The sequence below is a fragment of the Mytilus edulis genome, chromosome 1, assembly GCF_963676685.1.
Source record: "Mytilus edulis chromosome 1, xbMytEdul2.2, whole genome shotgun sequence".
Classification (NCBI taxonomy): domain Eukaryota; kingdom Metazoa; phylum Mollusca; class Bivalvia; order Mytilida; family Mytilidae; genus Mytilus; species Mytilus edulis.
Window position 1 is genome coordinate 117913357 of NC_092344.1, and position 18762 is coordinate 117932118.

At 32.1% G+C, this 18762-nt stretch overlaps 1 protein-coding gene across 1 annotated transcript; it reads right to left on the bottom strand.

Moving 5' to 3' along the window:
• Nucleotides 1–243: 243 nt before the first annotated feature.
• LOC139502485 (TATA box-binding protein-like 1) lies at nucleotides 244–15444 on the bottom strand. The gene is made up of 5 exons (XM_071291967.1): nucleotides 14905–15444; nucleotides 10128–10210; nucleotides 9280–9447; nucleotides 8410–8504; nucleotides 244–3127 (listed from the first exon to the last, which is right to left on the bottom strand). The coding sequence occupies exons 1-5, from the start codon at nucleotides 15169–15171 to the stop codon at nucleotides 2898–2900; spliced, it is 843 nt and encodes a 280-aa protein (XP_071148068.1). The 5' UTR covers nucleotides 15172–15444; the 3' UTR covers nucleotides 244–2897.
• Between the last annotated feature and the right edge of the window lie 3318 nt (nucleotides 15445–18762).

Consider the following 18762-nt stretch of genomic DNA (forward strand, 5'->3'; position numbering starts at 1 on the left):
ATTATTAACCAAAACAAACATGTATTATGGAAAAGGATTGTGTATACTTTGAAAATTACAACAAAACCCAGATCAATGGCTGTCTTAACCAACATTCATAAAAAATAAAAGGCAATTCAGGAAAATAGAAAAGTTTTGAAACCCTGGCATAAATATAGATGATGTCACAACAGCACAAGTGAATGTTTCTTACTGAAATCATTAAAGGTTATTAATCTTTTGGTTCCAAGAATTAACAAAAAGGTTAAGTGAGACACAGTAATCCACATCACCACAGAACTTGTGATAAATCCACAATGATGTTAGATGTAGCAGTGAATAACATTTGTGGAGTTAAATGAGACACACAGTAATCCACATCACCACAGAACTTGTGATTAATCGACAATGATGTTAGATGTAGCAGTGAATTACATTTGTGGAGTTGAATGAGACACACAGTAATCCACATCACCACAGAACTTGTGATTAATCCACAATGATGTTAGATGTAGCAGTGAATTACATTTGTGGAGTTAAGTGAGACACAGTAATCCACATAACTACAGAACTTGTGGTAAATCCACAATGATGTTAGATGTAGCAGTGAATTACATTTGTGGAGTTAAGTGAGACACAGTAATCCACATAACTACAGAACTTGTGGTAAATCCACAATGATGTTAGATGTAGCAGTGAATTACATTTGTGGAGTTAAGTGAGACACAGTAATCCACATAACTACAGAACTTGTGGTAAATCCACAATGATGTTAGATGTAGCAGTGAATTACATTTGTGGAGTTAAGTGAGACACAGTAATCCACATAACTACAGAACTTGCGTTTAATCCACAATGATGTGTTAGATGTAGCATTGGTTACAGCTCTCTTCATGAAGGCATCTTTACAATATAAGATCAAAAGACAAGAAGGAAAGCAAAAAAGTAATGCAATAACTTCAGTTAAATTTGACTAATTTGCCCAAGTAGAAAAACAGTATCTAATAAACTTGTTTTTGTATAATATCAACTCAGACAACGGAAAAGCAAAAGAATGATTGCACCCCGTCAATATCAGAAAACGCCTACTTCCCCAAGAACATCTTAATCATGGAATAGACAAACATAATAATGCCACATGAATTAAAGAGGCCCTTGGTGGAGTTTATCATTACCTGAAAACAGTAAACAAATCATATTATTCTAATATTATCAGATTCAAACTTCTTTGATTTATACAAGGCATTGAATTTGGCACTTTTATTAGGGCTGTTCAAGAATAAAACACATTGAGAGACATGAAAGGCACTTATTTGGACTCCTACCACCCATAGAATAATCTTTTTTTTTTGTTACTTATAATACTTTAAAAATTCTAAAGAAAATGAAACATCCCTCCATTAATTTGTGCCTCCCATACTCCCACCAGGATTACGTTCGGAACAGTCCATATATCTATCTATTATTGATATCAATATTTTGAGAAGAAAAATATTTTGATTACAGTAATTATCTGTTTTTGATATAATAAATATCTAAAAAAAAAAAGTGTTTTTTTTATTACCAGTTCCTGATACCAAGCTTATTAGAAAGGATGTTTTTATAATTTGATTACTATGACAAAAATCTAAGGATTGTAATTAACAATTATCCCCCTTTATTGAGCCTCATAAATGCAATGATAATGTGATGTGTGATAATAACAATGTAATGTAATGCATGATATATATCAACAATGTAGTTTAATGAATGACATCAACAATGTATTGTAATGCATGACACCAACAATGTAATGTAATGCATGATATATAACAACAATGTAATGCATGACAACAAGAAAATAATGTAATGAATGATACTACATGTAACAATGTAATGTAATGGATGACACCAACAATGTAATGTAATCATGATACTAACAATGTAATTTGATGTGTGATATTAATACCCATCATATTTATATAAAAAAAGCCGATAATCTACAAAACATATTACAATTCCTAGACAAAAATCTCATACAAAAAATATACTATTATAAATACTAATTTGTATTGTTAAAAGGGTAGAACTTCTCTAATTTAATAATTCACTGTAGTATTCAATCCTATTTATGGACAATCTATGTCAATAAAGTATCAAATAATATCTATAGATACATAGCCTTTCATAAAATGGTAACAAGTCTAGGACATTTAAGACTGAAATTTAAAAAAAAAAAAAATTAATGAGTTCTGAGTTTTACTTTTTGGAAAATAATGGCGGACTATAGAACAACAATTTACACAACAAAAGCCATTAGATGTAAAGGAGTTTTACTTTTTAATCTTAATTGACCAGGACTGCCCATCTTCATGCCAAAGGCCAGTTATTCTCCCCAGCTTCCCCCACCAATAAAAAGGGGCGGCCACAAAATAGCTAATAGTGCTAAAAGGGGATTTCAGACACCAAAATTCAATCAAGAGGTATAAATGTGGCCTTTACATACTTTTATCAGGTACATGCAAGAACAAAGATTAGACAGCCAAAATTATTAATCTTGAAATATGTGAAACTCATTATATCTTTATGATGACTTTTATGATGTTTAATATATTCAGAAGCTTTAAAAGATTTTAAAAATATAAACCATGAAAACATTTCCCTTAACATAATTGTCCATGAGGTAGATGTCCCTCGTAACAGTTTATAGATTTGCAGGTTTATATATATATTATTGCAGCGATAAATGACACAAAAATATCCAACATTAACAAACACCCACAATTCAACAATATCAATATACACATCTATAATCTATCAACCTCGTTAAGTTAGTGAACAGCTTATTTTTAAATCAGTAATGCTAGTTTCTCTGTTTATTGTTTAAGAAAGCACCAAATCTGATTGACTTCTACTTTCATATATGCATTTTAACTCTTTTAATCCTGGTCTTCCTCACTATCAAAATCTTCTTCACTAGAATCTTCATACTCTAAGTCTTCTTCAAATTTAGTGATTGGACGTTTTGGTTTGATCACTCGGTGTTTCTGAATAAATTTGGCTTCTTTCATTAGAAGTTCAGCATTAACTTCACTTTTAACTGCTTTAAACTCAGCAACCAAAGGAAAAATATGTTCAATAGCAGACTGTACATTGTCAACACATGGAGCTGAAATTAATAGAAAATATTCATTAGAAAGACTGCTTTTCTCTATACATACCAAAGCATTTACTTTGTATACTTCAAACTTTAAATATAGCTATAAAAGTCTACTTTCTCTTGAACAACTTAATAGGGAAGCCATAGAATCAGAAAGGGGTTTAAATTTATGGAGTAAAAGTCTGTAAATATTCAATTGAACTATAAAGACTAGAGACATAAATATTCAATTGAGGAAGTTTCAGCAATGAAGAGACATGCTTCAAATATTCCAATTTGATCAAAACGCCTTTAACTCTTAGTATCTTTTGCTTTATACGAAACTGACCTTTATTTGTGACAGCACATGTTTTATAGGGCAGTTGTTAATTGGGCTTTAATGCAGTCAAAAACATGTTTAATATTTCATTTATGTTCAATAAACTTAACAATAATGATTAAAACTAAACAAACTGTTATGTAAATAAAGATGCATATCACATTTAAAATTATTGTTTACCTCTAAAAAGGCTACTACTGTTAATATTTAATATATATAGGTATTATTTGCCTGAAAATCGAGCTGCTAGCATTTTTGATCGGAGACAAGTTCCTATAGAATACATCTAAATAGTGAGAGTTAAGTTTCCTGTTCTTAGCCATGTCAGCTGAGGGTCTGGATGTGGTTTACAGAATAAAAATAATGGGTCTAAAACCAAAGGATCCAAAAATATGGACTAAAAAAATAAACAATAGGGAATTACAGGATGATGATTATATATGGAAAATAGTCAATCATTTAAACATGTCAAAATGAATACAGATGAAGAAAAATAGCATAAAAAATACAAAATACAGAACCCCCCCCCCCCCTTCCCCCCCAAAAAACCATATAATATATTCAGTTAAAAATCAGTATTGAGGAAATGATAAATTTGAGAATCCAAAAGTATTTGGTCTTTACAATAAAACAAACCAGATGCTCCGCAGGGCGCAGCTTTATATGACCGCAGAGGTTGAACCCTGAACGGTTAAGGCAAGTATGGACACAACATTCAAGCTGGATTCAGCTCTAAATTTGGATTGTGATTAAATAGTTGACACAGAATGAATGTGGTCTAATGAGACTTAAAATATTTTTTTTGCCTTTCAGCAATTCACTATGCTGTTGAATATTAATCCTCTCAAAAAAATGTTTGAAGAAATTTTCTTTTTATTTATGAAATCTGAAATGAGAAAAATTTTCTAATGGAGTTTGCAACAATAACTACTCATTTATATACATCATAAAATATTAAAATGTAAAATAAAGTGCTTGTTATCACTGAATCGTAAAGATTGTTTTAATTTATCAGTTGATAGTAAAAGTGAATATACATTGTATATTGTATAAAACAATGATTTAAGTTGATACAACTACTATTCTGGACAAAGAAAGATAACTCCAATTGAAAAATTTCTTGCTATTGCACAATATTGTGCAATTAGATATTTCTTGCTATTGTCCAATACTGTGCAATTGAAAATATTTGCTATTGCACAATACTGTGCAATTGAATATTTCTTGCAATTGTGCAATACTGTGCAATTGAAAATTTCTTGCTATTGCACAATACTGTGCAATTGAAGATTTCTTGCTATTGCTGAATACTGTGCAATTGAAAATTTCTTGCTATTGCACAATACTTAATATAATAATTTTGGATCCTGATTTGAACCAACTTGAAAACTTGGCCCATAATCAAAAATCTAAGTACATGTTTGGATTCAGCATATCAAAAAAGCCAAAGAATTCAATTTTTGTTAAAATCAAACTTAGTTTAATTTTGGACCCTTTGGACTTTAATGTAGACAAATTTGAAAACAGGACCAAAAATTAAGAATCTACATACACAGTTAGATTTGGCATATCAAAGAACCCCAATTATTCAATTTTTGATGAAATCAAACAAAGTTTAATTTTGGACCCCGATTTAGACCAACTTGAAAACTGGACCAATAATCAAAAATCTAAGTACATTTTTAGATTCACCATATCAAAGAACCCCAAGGATTCAATTTTTATTACAAGAGGCTGTCACAACAACAGCAAACCGGATTTATTGACATTTATTTGTGTCCTGGCAATATCACAAGAACCATTACTGATGAATGGTGAAAGTGAAAATCGTCAATATCAAATTTGACCTCCATTTTGTCATCAGTGTCAACATATTAAAATTTTAAAAGCTTAGATTGAATGGTTCATGAGTAAATGCAACAACGTGAATGGAAACGCCATTTTACGATCTTTCAAGAACCATAACTCTTGAAAGGTAAAAGTCAAAATCGTCATTATTGAACTTGACCTCTATTTTGTCATCAGTAACAACATATTAAAATTTCAAAAGCTTTGGTTGAATGGTTCATGAGAAAATGCACGGACACAACAGGAAACACCATTTTTCAATCTTTCAAGAACCATAACTCCTGAACGGTAAAAGTCAAAATCGTCATTATTGAACTTGACCTCCATTTTGTCATCAGTAACAGCATATTAAAATTTTGGAAGCTTTGATAGAACAGTTCATTCATAAATGCACGGACACGACTGGAAACTCCATTTTTCAATCTTTCAAGAACCATAACTCCTGAACGGTAAAAGTCAAAATTGCCATTATTAAACTTGACCTTCGTATAGTTGTCAGTAATAACATATTAAAATTTCAAAAGCTTTGGTTGAACGGTTCATGAGTTAATGCACGGACAACATTTGATTGCCGCCCGCCTGCCCGCCGTACATTCCCAAATCAATAACCAACATTTTTGTCACAAAAATCCGGTTAAAAATCAAACTAAGTTTAATTTTGGACCCTTTGGACCTTAATGTAGACAAATTTGAAAACAGGACCAAAAATTAAGAATCTACATACACAGTTAGATTTGGCATATCAAAGAACCCCAATTATTCAGTTTTTGATGAAATCAAACAAAGTTCAATTTTGGACCCTTTGGGCCCCTTATTCCTGAACTGTTGGGACCAAAACTCCCAAAATCAAACCCAACCTTCCTTTTATGGTCATAAACCTTGTGTTTAAATTTCATAGATTTCTATTTACTTATACTAAAGTTATGGTGCGAAAACCAAGAATAATGCTTATTTGGGCCCCTTTTTGGCCCCTAATTCCTAAACTGTTTGGACCTTAACTCCCAAAATCAATCCCAACCTTCCTTTTGTGGTCATAAACCTTGTGTTTAAATTTCATTGATTTCTATTTACTTAAACTAAAGTTATAGTGCGAAAACCAAGAATAATGCTTATTTGGGCTTCTTTTTGTCAAGTATTTGCCGCTGTACAATTGCTTAGTAACTAACGTCACTAACGTTACCTATTGTTTTACGTTGCCTATTGTTTACGTAACGTTGCCTTGTACATAACTTGAATACAATTTGATATGAACACAACGCCTTTCATTACTAACCCTAAAGCGAAGTACTAACCACAAGAAACACGATACACGATACTTTTTGGCCCCTAATACCCAATATGTTGGGACCAAAACTCCCAAAATCAATACCAACCTTCCTTTTGTGGTCATAAACCTTGTGTTAAAATTTCATAGATTTCTATTCACTTTTACTAAAGTTAGAGTGCGAAAACTAAAAAGTATTCGGACGACAACGATGACGACGCAGACGACGACGCCAACATCATACCAATATACGACCAAAATTTTTTAATTTTTGCGGTCGTATAAAAATTGTATTACAAATTCTTGAGGTTGTGTTACAGAAAACTTGAACACTTCAAAAACATACTTTAAATTGGCAAGTTTTAGATGCTGCACAACAAATGGTACATACCTGTCATGACCTGCATTGGAGAAAAATCTCAGGTCATAACGCGGATGAACTATTCTACAGCTGAATTTAATATTGGGGGAAATTTCTTTATATTTTAAATCCAAGTTTCCAAAATATGTTCACATGGTGAATTACTCATTGAAAATTGGCTTTAATTTAATTTTTCATTGCATTTTAAAGTCATTGACATATTAATGTGTTTAATATACTCTATCATCGTATACCCTCTCCATGCTCTCCTTGTTTCATTCAAAGTATTTAACAAGAATGTGTCCATAGTACACGGATGCCCCACCTGCATTATCATTTTCTATGTTCAGTAGACCATGAAGTTGGGGTCAAAACTCTAATTTGGCAATTAAATTAGAAAGATCATATCATAGGGAACATGTGTACTAAGTTTGAAGTTGATTGGACTTTTCAACTTCATCAAAAACTACCTTGACCAAAAACTTTAACCTGAAACTTGCACTATTATTTTCTATGTTCAGTGGACCGTGAAGTTGGGGTCAAAACTTTAATTTGGAATTAAAATTAGAAAGATCATATCATAGGGAACATGTGTACTAAGTTTCAAGTTGATTAGACTTCAACTTCTTCAAAAACTACCTTGACCAAAAACTTTAACCTGAAGCGAACGGACGAACGGAGGTACAGACGGACGGAGGCACAGACCAGAAAACATAATGCCCCTCTACTATCGAAGGTGGGGCATAAAAATAAATTCTCTTGCTACAGTTCTGATTTTCTCATCATTAATCACTGTAGAACTTGTTTTTTATTTCTCAGAAAAAATCGTTCTGCTGACTGGAATTATTATGATGATGGGAATTTTAACGACCTTGACTGGCTATATAGCCTTCGCATGGTCAATTGGAAATATTACAAACAAATGGAAGTTTTTTACGACCTTGACTGGCTATACAGCCCTTGCATGGTCGATGGAAATATTACTTGAGAGCGATTATTATAATGTAACATAATAATTAGGCATTCAAAGGAAGTGAAGATAAAAAAACACTTTCAAAACATTATTTGAATAGTTCTAAATTTAAAGTAGAAAAATAAAAGAATGTAATATTCTGATATGTATTTGAATTCAATTCCTTTTAATAAGTGAAGCCATGCTTAATTTTGAACTTCTTATCTAGAAAGAATAACGAATTTGCCAGTATTTCAAAGGAATATCACTTAGAAATCAGTCTAAATGATCAAGAATCCAGGTGTAAGCAGATTATTTTCCTAATTTACGGGTTACTTGACGACCTGGCAGGCATTTAAAAAATCCCAAGGAATGGGGTGAAATTCTTCGGTGTGACCTGAAGGATACGTATGGGTCAGTTGACTAGTATGATGGTATAATTTAGGAAGGTAATTTAATTTTATAAAAGGTAATATTGTGTAAAACTTCTTAAAGATCTGTAATATCTCAAGACAGACTGCAAATAAGGAGTACCCGGTACACATACCTGTAACAGTTATACTTCCAGTAGTAAAGATTTTCAGAGTGGCCTTTGGTTCTTTTATTCTGTATGTTGCCCCAGGATGCAGTTCTGGTTCATAACTGAAAATCAACAATTACATAAAAGTTGAAGTACAAAACTCAAGTAATTGAAGTATAATGTCACATAATAGATAGTAAGTTGTATCAACAAGTGTATGTTAAACATACACTGTAGAAACATTAATTTTCGTGGGGTTAAAATTTGTGGTTTTGTCTCTACACAAGATTTCATGGGGATTTAGTTTGGTGGTTTCCTTAAATGTAAATGGTATTATATGGAGGTTAAATTTTCGTGGGGGTTTTAATTTCGTGGATAAATTCTTTCCACGAAAAAAACGAAATTAATCCTTCACAAATATTTCTGCTTTTACAGTAAATAAAACAAAAATAAGTTGTAAAAGAATTAAAAAAATAATTTAGTGAGTATTTTTATGTTTGTTAACATGTCATCAGTGTATATGTTTATATTAATATTTCTGTCAATTTGTGCTTTACTGTACTGTTTCCAAACATGTGTTTGACCAATGCATAGATAGGAAAGATTGAACTAAAAATCTACTGGTAGTTAGGAAGGATTTATGTATTTGTATCAAACTAATTCTATGTTAATTTTGACAAAGTCAATTGACTATGACTGAGGGGGCAGGGCCAAATAATCTCTATGGAAATGAGATGTACAAATGCTTATACACCTTCATACCAAATATCTTTTACCTACCACCAGTGTCTAATACATTGTTGAAGTCACAGCATTTTTGACTCTATTTTAAGGATAGACAATAAACCTCTGTTACATCTGCATTTCAATTTTGCATTACCTAATGGAAATAAATACCTGACTTCTCTTGGATATTTTCTCGCCATATCTGCCACTTTGATTTTAAATGGCATAGAACATGTTCCTAGTACATTTACAACTTTAAAATTAGTAAACTTGACATCAAAACCTATCCTTTGTAATTGTCTGGCAAATTTTCTGGCAGCTATTTTTGCATATGGTTCACTGAAATTAAAACAGGATATAAATTAAAATTTATTTCACAAATTCCTTTTTTTCTTGAATGTTAACAAATATCAGTCTAAACATAATATTTAAACAGAAGATACTGATTTTTTTTATAAAGTCGTATCCCTTTTTTGTTGACTTCATTGACAAAAGCACTTACATTTAGTAGTTCAATTAAGTTCCAATGCTGACAAAGAATCATTAATATCATTGGCTACTGCATTGACTTTGACTTTTTGGGGCTACTTGAGTAATCATGAATCAATTTGTTTATTGTTGATGATCTTACCATAGTTTAATGAAATAAAGTCTAAACATGAAAATTAAAAAGATACAAACTGTCCCTAAAAAAAAAACCAATGAAAATGTGTCTGTATTCAGTAAAGATGCACACCTTTTTCAAAATAGGAAGGTGTCTGACCTAGACCGAAAACATATTGCTCCTCTCTACTTGGTTACTTAGTCAAAGTTAATAAACAAATGCCCATAGTTTGTATGCACTATAATCCACAAAATGTTTATTTACATTGTACATGTTACCTGTATGTCTGTTTCAATTGGTCCAAAGGTTACCTAATACATGTACATATGAACACATCTAATCCCTTTTACCATAAGTTAGGGGAATTGATGGTTGGGTACATATTGTATATATACATGTCTAAGTTTTACATTACCTGGTAGCACCTGTACAAGTTATCTTTCCTGAAGACCAAATACTGGCAGTTGTGTATGGTCTCCTTATCCTCATATTGCACATCTGAAATAATCCATTAACATTTTATATAATTATCAAAATCAGTACATCTGAAAATCTATAACTCTATTTACATATTATGAATAAATAAACAAACAAAACAAATTAATTTGAGCTCTATCAGCTGGTTAATAAAAAAAGCACATTTTTTTTTAAAACATTTACATATTAAAAGACAGTGATACAGTCACGGCAAAAAGATAATACATATTGTAGCTGTTTCTTAGATAACTGTTAAAGGTCAAAGGAAGGATAAAACAGTTTGCAACACTTTTTAACGTATGATGAAGCACAGACATGCAAAACTGTTAATCTACTGATAAAAAGTTTGCCAGTTCATGAAATTATCTTGATAAATCTTATATAACATGGTAGGTGAGGGTAGTAATGCCCCTTACCGTCAGGCATCAAATGGTCATTTTCAGCTACTGCTAGCGTTAAATTGTTTAAAATTTTACCGTGAATCGTCAAAATATCCTTACCGTAATTTTTGGTCAAAATTAGTTGATTTTTTCCATCTTAAATTACTTAATTCCACATAACATGATAAATAAAGATGGGTTCAACTACATAACAAATTTGTTATACTTGGTGATACATGTATGTGCATATTTGCAGCTATAGAACCTATTCAGTTCTTCAACTAACTTTCAATTGTTTTGGTCTGAAAGGACTTTTGTGATACATGTAATGATAGATCTTTGTGTCTTTCTTAACTAAGCCATCCCTATTGAGTATATATATTGTCCCAATGGGATATGATCAGTGTCCACTGTCCCGATTGACTTCTTCATAATTTATTAATTCTAAAACTGAAGGCATATGGGTTATCTGAAACAGCTTTAAACTTGATAGACAGCTATTTAAATAAAAGAAAACCAGGTGTTAAAGTTGGTATAGATATAAGTACCTGGAAAGATATATATAAAGGTGTGCCGCAAGGCTCTATATTAGGACCTGTACTTTTTAATATTTTCTTGAATGACATTTTTCATTTTGTTTCAAGCAGTTCATTTTATAATTATGCAGATGACAATACTTTGTCATATTCACACTCTGATATAGACACTGTGGTAAATATTTTAGAAAAAGAAAGCTTAAGAGCTAATAAATTGGTTCAGTCCAAATCATATAAAGGTCAACCCTGACAAGTTTCAGGCAATAGCCAAAGGCAAGAAAACTGAAAATAAAAACATTTCATTTAATTTAGATAGTAATATTATACATTGTGAAAAAAAAGTGAAATTACTTGGTGTAACAATTAACTATCAACTTAACCCTTTCAACGATATACACAGCATATGCCGCGATGACGTTCGCCATCCGCCACTGTTAATCACAGCATATGTCGCGATGACAATGGATTTTTCATCCAGATTCTCAAACCATTCCGTTCTCATTCGGGTCCTCTCTAATTTTTCCTCCTATGAATTGAGGATATAATACAAGTTCCCGTTTGCACTTGAAATCCCGGTTATTTTTATTGTAAAATCATGCAGTAGAAGGAATATAAAAACAAATATTTTGACAAATGCAAATGGTGGAAATCAGAAAAGACGCTGTAAATATGAAAATATTTCAGCATTTCTATTGCAAAACCGACAACAAGGATTAGTTAAAAGATTTCATGTTATCTCAACTTGTTTATTACATTCAATTCGTGTGGGAAATATAATTTGATCGATCTTATCGAGACGTAGAAAAAGGGGGAAAACTGAGGTTGACTGAAAATTTTTAGGACGGAGCCACTAATTTACGCCATGATTACATTATACGTTGTGTATGGTGCACTACGCTACGGAATTGAGCAACTGGTGTCTTCTTTATTATATGGAAGATAAAACAACAACTTAAATTAAGAGTAAAAGTCGTTTTTATTCAAAATTTAACACAAATACAATAATTTACATCTTTTACCTGATAATTACCTGAAAATGCAGGTAGCCTGATGAAAATTTTAATAAAATAATTGCATAACATTACAGTTCATGCTCTTCTGAGCATTTTTCATGCAGTAACTTTGTCTGTATCTTTTATAATTAAAAAGATACAGCAGTTTTAAAAGGAATATAACACAAAAAGAATGCAGCAGCAGCAGCCATTTTTCATTTTTTTGGTGCAGCATTGAAAGGGTTAAGTTTGATGCCCATATTTCTAATATTTGTAAAAAGGCATCAAGACAATTACATGTACTTAAATGTATTGGTAAACATTTAACAAAATTAGGTAGACTTACTATATATTATTCATTTATCATGTCAAATTTGAATTATTGTCCTGTAATATGGCACTTCTGTGGTGATTGTAATACATGTACCAGAAAAATAGAGAAAACACAGGAGCGTGCCCTAAGATTTATATATGAAGACTATTGTAGTACTTATCAACAACTGTTAATTAAATCAAAATTACCAAATTTCAAAATCAGAAGAATTAGAATGATAGCAATAGAGGTATATAAAATTATTAATAAACAATGTCCATTTTATCTACATGAACTTATTAAAATTAAAAAATGTAATTACTCTTTTAGAAATAACAACATAGCAGATATACCCAGGGCAAGGACAACTACCCATGGGCTACACTCATTTAGATACATACTTGCCAACCTCTGACAATGGGAAATCATGTCATGACACGACATGACATGTCAAAAAGCGTGTGAAAACGTGTGACGCAGATGAATGTGGTAATGTTCATAATTTCACATACAAATTTGTTAATATAAAAAACAATATATATTCTACTGTTAACTTTTATTGTAAAGCACCACCACTAGGTACATATTCCAAACAACTGCCAGTTATATTTATTTGATAGCAGCACACAATATAAATGTAACATACAATGTAGTCAAGTTCTGATCAGAATTATGTGTCAATTTCTTTAAATAAATTGAAAATGCTCTCCAACAGTAGGAATTGATATTTGACTGAATTACATGTAGCGTCATCAAGATTTGAAAGAATGTCATAATGTCTTTTTTTATTTGGCAATGTAAAATGTCATCCATTATCTCTGCCATTGCTTTCATTGCTATTGCCTGGTCAAAACTGGGTAGTTCATCAGAAGATAGCTGGTACTATGAGAGCTGATCCAATAGTTCTATGATATTTTCTTTCCCATGGCCTGTAGAAATCTGTTGGCTAGATTTGAAACTGAAATTGAAAAAGGAAAATTTTTATAAATTTGATTTCCGTTAGATAAACATTTTTAATGCTTATTCAAATAGCTACATTGTATTTCTCCTCTCACATATATTGTTTTTTATCATTGCATCATAGAATGCACAAATTATGCATTACTTGTCACTCGATCATTTTAACTCAAACTAAAAAAATATAATTTATAAATTTTGAATCTTGCTGTACACATCGTTTTGGCTTAACAATCTGCGCTTTAGACGACGGTACAGGTCCTGAAAGTGACCTCTTTCTGTGTAGATTTCCTCTATAAAGTGATCTTGAAAGAAAGTCACAAAATTGTTAAAAACTAATCACAAACTACTTACCTTTTACTGTTTCAAGTGTTTGTCCATATAGAAAAATAAACAATATGGCAGGTAAACAATTACTTCAAATTTTTCTGTCTTTATCGACAAATAAGGAAAAAAACAAAGAATAGCGATATCACTAACGACCAATAAATGAAAAGAACGAAAAAGCGTTTAAAGTGGTAAAAAGCGTGTACACGCCATGTGACAAAATCCTTGCATGTAAACGGTTGAAAAAGCGTGTATTACACGCGAATATCATGTCATTTGGCATGTATGTTTAGATATATGCAGGAGCCAAACTCTGGAACAAACTGCCAAATAAGATGAGGGAAGAAATGCCATTGGGTCAGTTTAAAAGTTTGGTTGGTAATTAGGAAGGCAGTTTGTGTCAGTGTTACTCCTGCAGATCTCAATGAGCTGTAGATCAGTTTATTTATTTATCTTGTATACTCTGGCTTTTAAATTATTAGGCATAATTTATATTTGTGTTCTTAATGCTTGAATTACTTTTAGAGCTTTATAAAAGCTATTGCATGAATGTTAGTTTATCTGCATTTTATGTTTGCTTATTTGCTTTAATTGTGCTTATTAATTGCTGTGCTTGATAACATTATTTATTTTGCATGATGTGATTTATGTTTTATGTGTTTTATGTATTGTGCTTGTCATATATGTATGTTTTATGACAGAACTATCTCAATTGAAACGAGACCATTTGGAGAATATGTTTGAACAGATATATTTGAACTTGTTCGACAAACTCTCAATTGTTTTGGTTCTGAAGGACTTTGGTGATACATTGTAATGACAGATCTTTATGTCTTTTAGTCAGTGCCCACTTTCCGTTTTATGCATAAACTGTCTCAATTGAAACGAGACCATTTGGAGAGAGGGACATAGGACATTGTGAATTTACTTTGTGATGATCATTCATTCCAGCAAAATGCATTAATAGGGCTCTTCACGGTTAGTTCGGCCATATTGGATAGGGGGCAGATTTTCATAATAGAGGTAAAAATGGTGTGAAAAATACGGGAAAACATCATTAAAACAGAGCTGTTGCTTGGAAACACACATAGGATTTCCCACACTTTCATACCATTTCCACCTCCTTCCAAAAAATCTGCCCCCTATCCAATATGGCCGAACTAACCGTGAAGAGCCCTATTGTATAACATTGAATCATGTAAATACATACACCCTGTTCTCTTTTGTACTCAACATTAACACCTTCCATCGCAACAGTTCTCAAGTTCAAATGGCACCTCGTACTAAAAGTACACACTACATTGTTTATAATGATGTCAATACATGGAGTGTCATCCTCAGCTTCTTCAACTTCGGTCTCTACACCATTTTGATTGTTATTTGTGCTATTCTCTACCTTCAGTGAACTAGGATCCAATAACGGGACCGCCCCTTCTATTTGGACGTCTGTCATTTTTAACAGATCATTAAAACACATATAACTGCACAATCATCATAAAGTTATTAATAATCTATTGTCCATTTGTGTTTTGTTGACAAAAGTGGTTGTAGAAGGTTATGGGATTTCGTTTTTCCGTAACTTTTTCATGTCAAGCAGGCCTTATATATGTTTTGAGCAGGACATAACTCCAGTTGTATGACTGAATCCTTATAATTGCATTAACAGGCAACTCTTATATTTTTTTCTATCAGACGAATTTTCAGCATTTGCAACAGCAGCCATGCTTTCCGGTTTTTTAACTACCCAATCAAATTCCGTTGCTACTGAAAGGGAGACAATCATAGAATAAAAGAAAATTTTGCGGGAATTTTCAAAGTTTTTTTTTAATTTAATTTAAATCTTTAAAGGGGCTGCATGTTCACCGATTTGACTAAAATTCTCATATTTCATTTATAATCATGTAATACATTCATCCTAATTATAAAAAGTCTAAAATAAACAATGTACAGGGGATGGGCTAGACTAAAAAAACTATGTAGCTTAATTTCGGCGGTCTGTATCTAAGTTTTGACCTCACAGTTACTTGTCTCAGAAACAAAAAATATTCTGAGACAAGTCTTACTATACAAATCCTTGATCTAATTAACTGTCGAGAGTTGACCGTTTGAATAACGTCTTTGTCAGTGCAAAAAACCGTTCATGAAGTTTCGCGGAGTTTTATTTTATTTCATAAATGTACATTTTTATGCCCCCGCCGTAGCAAAGGGGGCATTGAGTTATATCCTTGTCTGTTTGTACGTCGATCCAATTGTACGTATCATGATCTATCATAGTGTTCGTCCGTTTTTACAAAATTGGTTTCCATTCTCTAATTTTAGTTTTCCTTAACCAACTGATTATAAAGCACAATGCTTTTTGCCACAAAACACAGAATAGATTTGAATTTTGATGTCGTCACTTTTACAGTTCTAGATTTATGAGGGGTCTGACAGGGAATACCTTTCTCCTTTCTCTCGTCCCCTTTCTCTTGTCTCCCGCCGTAAAACCTAAACTGACAAAACTGTAAAACTAATGTATGGCAAGGCCGTAACTAGGCATCTTAATTTAGTGAGGCAAAATAATTGAGCCGAGCGAAGCGAGCCGAGAATTTTTTTTGGAGGGTATGAAATGAATGGTGCAAAATCCTGCATTCTAGGCATTTTTAGAGAGTTTGATAATGTTTTGAATTTGGACACTTTTGACATAAATTTTTCATATTTTAAGACTTTTACAAACACCAAATTTTTAACAACTTTATTTAAATTTATATGTAAGATAATCATCCAAATATCATTGATTTGAGTCTGCTGCCAGAACATAGAACAAACATCGATTCAGTAGAGTTTTCCAAATTTTTCTATGGCCGGTTCAGTCAAATTATTTCAGAATCATAATTTGGCCTGCTGATATCCTTATCGGGATGAACATGGAGCATGGCAAGACCTCACAATCTCTCGCCACTCATGCATGCTCTTTCCAAGTTTTCAGTTGTTTCAGGGCAGTCTGTGTTTCTAAAGGTAGCACATCATCATCAACACAATGATCAATGTCTTCTTCCAATTCCTTCTCCATCAGCAATTCGGTAGCAGCATCGATAGTAACAGTTTTGTTTGCAAAAGGGAATTAAGCCATCCTGTAAGCACCATCATACAGTCGCAGTTACAAAATATTAAACTCGCTTTTATGCTGACAAATAGTAGACAAACTAGGGATAGATTGAGATAAGATACATGTATATGATTCTATCTATAGAGTAAGTATATATGGGTACAGGGGAATTGGAATGGAGTTTTTGAAGTTTGTACATGCACATGTAGTTCCGTAATTTCAAATTATTTCTGGAAAAAGTTGGTGGTATTTTAATTCCAGAATCTACAAATTTAGGGGTTAGGGTTTGGGGGTGTCCGATTCCGAAACCCCGAATATAAAGAAACGAAATTCCGTAGTCCCGAATAAGTAAAGACAAAATCCTGTGTTAAAGGTTCTACCATTCCTCAATAATATCAAATTGGAATATGGGATATTCTTTCAATTTTTAAGGTTAAAGAAACATGTATAAAAACTAATCCATGCATTCATGTTTCATATTATTTATATTTCGTTTATCTGTAAAGAGAAAGTTTAAAGTTCGTGAAATGAATACGCAGACAGGACTGCCCCCTTCCGAAGACCAGTATTTTATTTGTCAGTCTACTTATCGTTTTGATTGTTCTAATGAAGTTATATGCAATACTCAGACTCAAAAAAACTAGTTTACTAGAATTATTCCTTCTTTACCTTAAGCTTCAGAGTCGCTTTTCCTTTTTCTGCAAGAGCCTGTTTTTAACTAAAGATCAATGATGATTATCGTTACTAGGTTAATGTAATCGAGAAACATCACCCGTTGAGATGCTGAGTTATATCCAGGAAGAATAGTTTAAAAGAAATAGTGTCATTTTGGTCTTTTGTGGATAGTTGTCTCATTGGCAATCATACCACATCTTCTCTTTTATAAGTTATAGAAATTAAGGTTGAGACAGAACAACAAATGACTATTATATTTATATATATGTATAAAAAAATAATCAGTGTCGAATCTTTAGTGAGGCAATTGCCTCACTTGCCTCAAGGGTAGTTACGGCCTTGTATGGGAAGCTCATTTCAATAGAAATCGATCTAATATCTTGTGTTTTTATGGCTTGTCCTCGTCTTGTCCTTTCACAAGATAGAATTCTTGTTTATTCTGCTTCAAGAACCTCGGTAACTTTTTCACTGACTGTTAAGCTATCTCTTTCATTAAATTTGTAAGTCTGATGCACGCCGTTTCCGATTTTTTATACAGTATAAATACAAATTATGGAAACGCAGGATTGAATGAAAAACGGCACATTTTTGTGACACTTTTAGTCAATTTAATTTAAAATGTACATAATGCGCCATGTGTTTTACTTATAGAGGATGCATATATATATTCTCAGATATTTTTATTGCATAATTTTTTACGAATGACAGAATGTTGAACTTGGTCTTTTCAAATGTATAGTTTGCAAGATTAGTCCGCAAATACGCACACAACCCACACGTTTACATCTTTCGAAATATATGTTATTTTATCAATCACTTTTACAACTGACGGAGTGTTCTAATTAAGAAATAATTCCTTCATGTCATGCTCTATGCTCATTTTAACATGGGTAGGCATTATATTTGTCGATATTTTACACTGAGCGTTGCATAGAGCATGACATGAAGGAATTATTTCGATTCTAATAGGACAAATGCAGCATTTTTATAGGTCAAAGCGTACGGAAATACCGTAAAAATGTTTAGCTGTTCCCGTTTACTCCCCGAGGAGTCTGTACATTACATTTCATATTTGATAAGTTTAAAAAATACGAGCAGGGTAAACATATGTTGTTCGATATAACATATATTATAAAAGTTTATGTAAGCTACTTGAATGTAAATATTTTATAGGATAAAGATGGAAATAACTTTAAAATAAAAAGTAAATGTGTGCGCATGTGTCAAACATATTTTGTGCTCATTAGAACACGGCTTTGTTTACAAAGCGTAATAAGGACGTCATATTAGAATAGTATTTTTTTA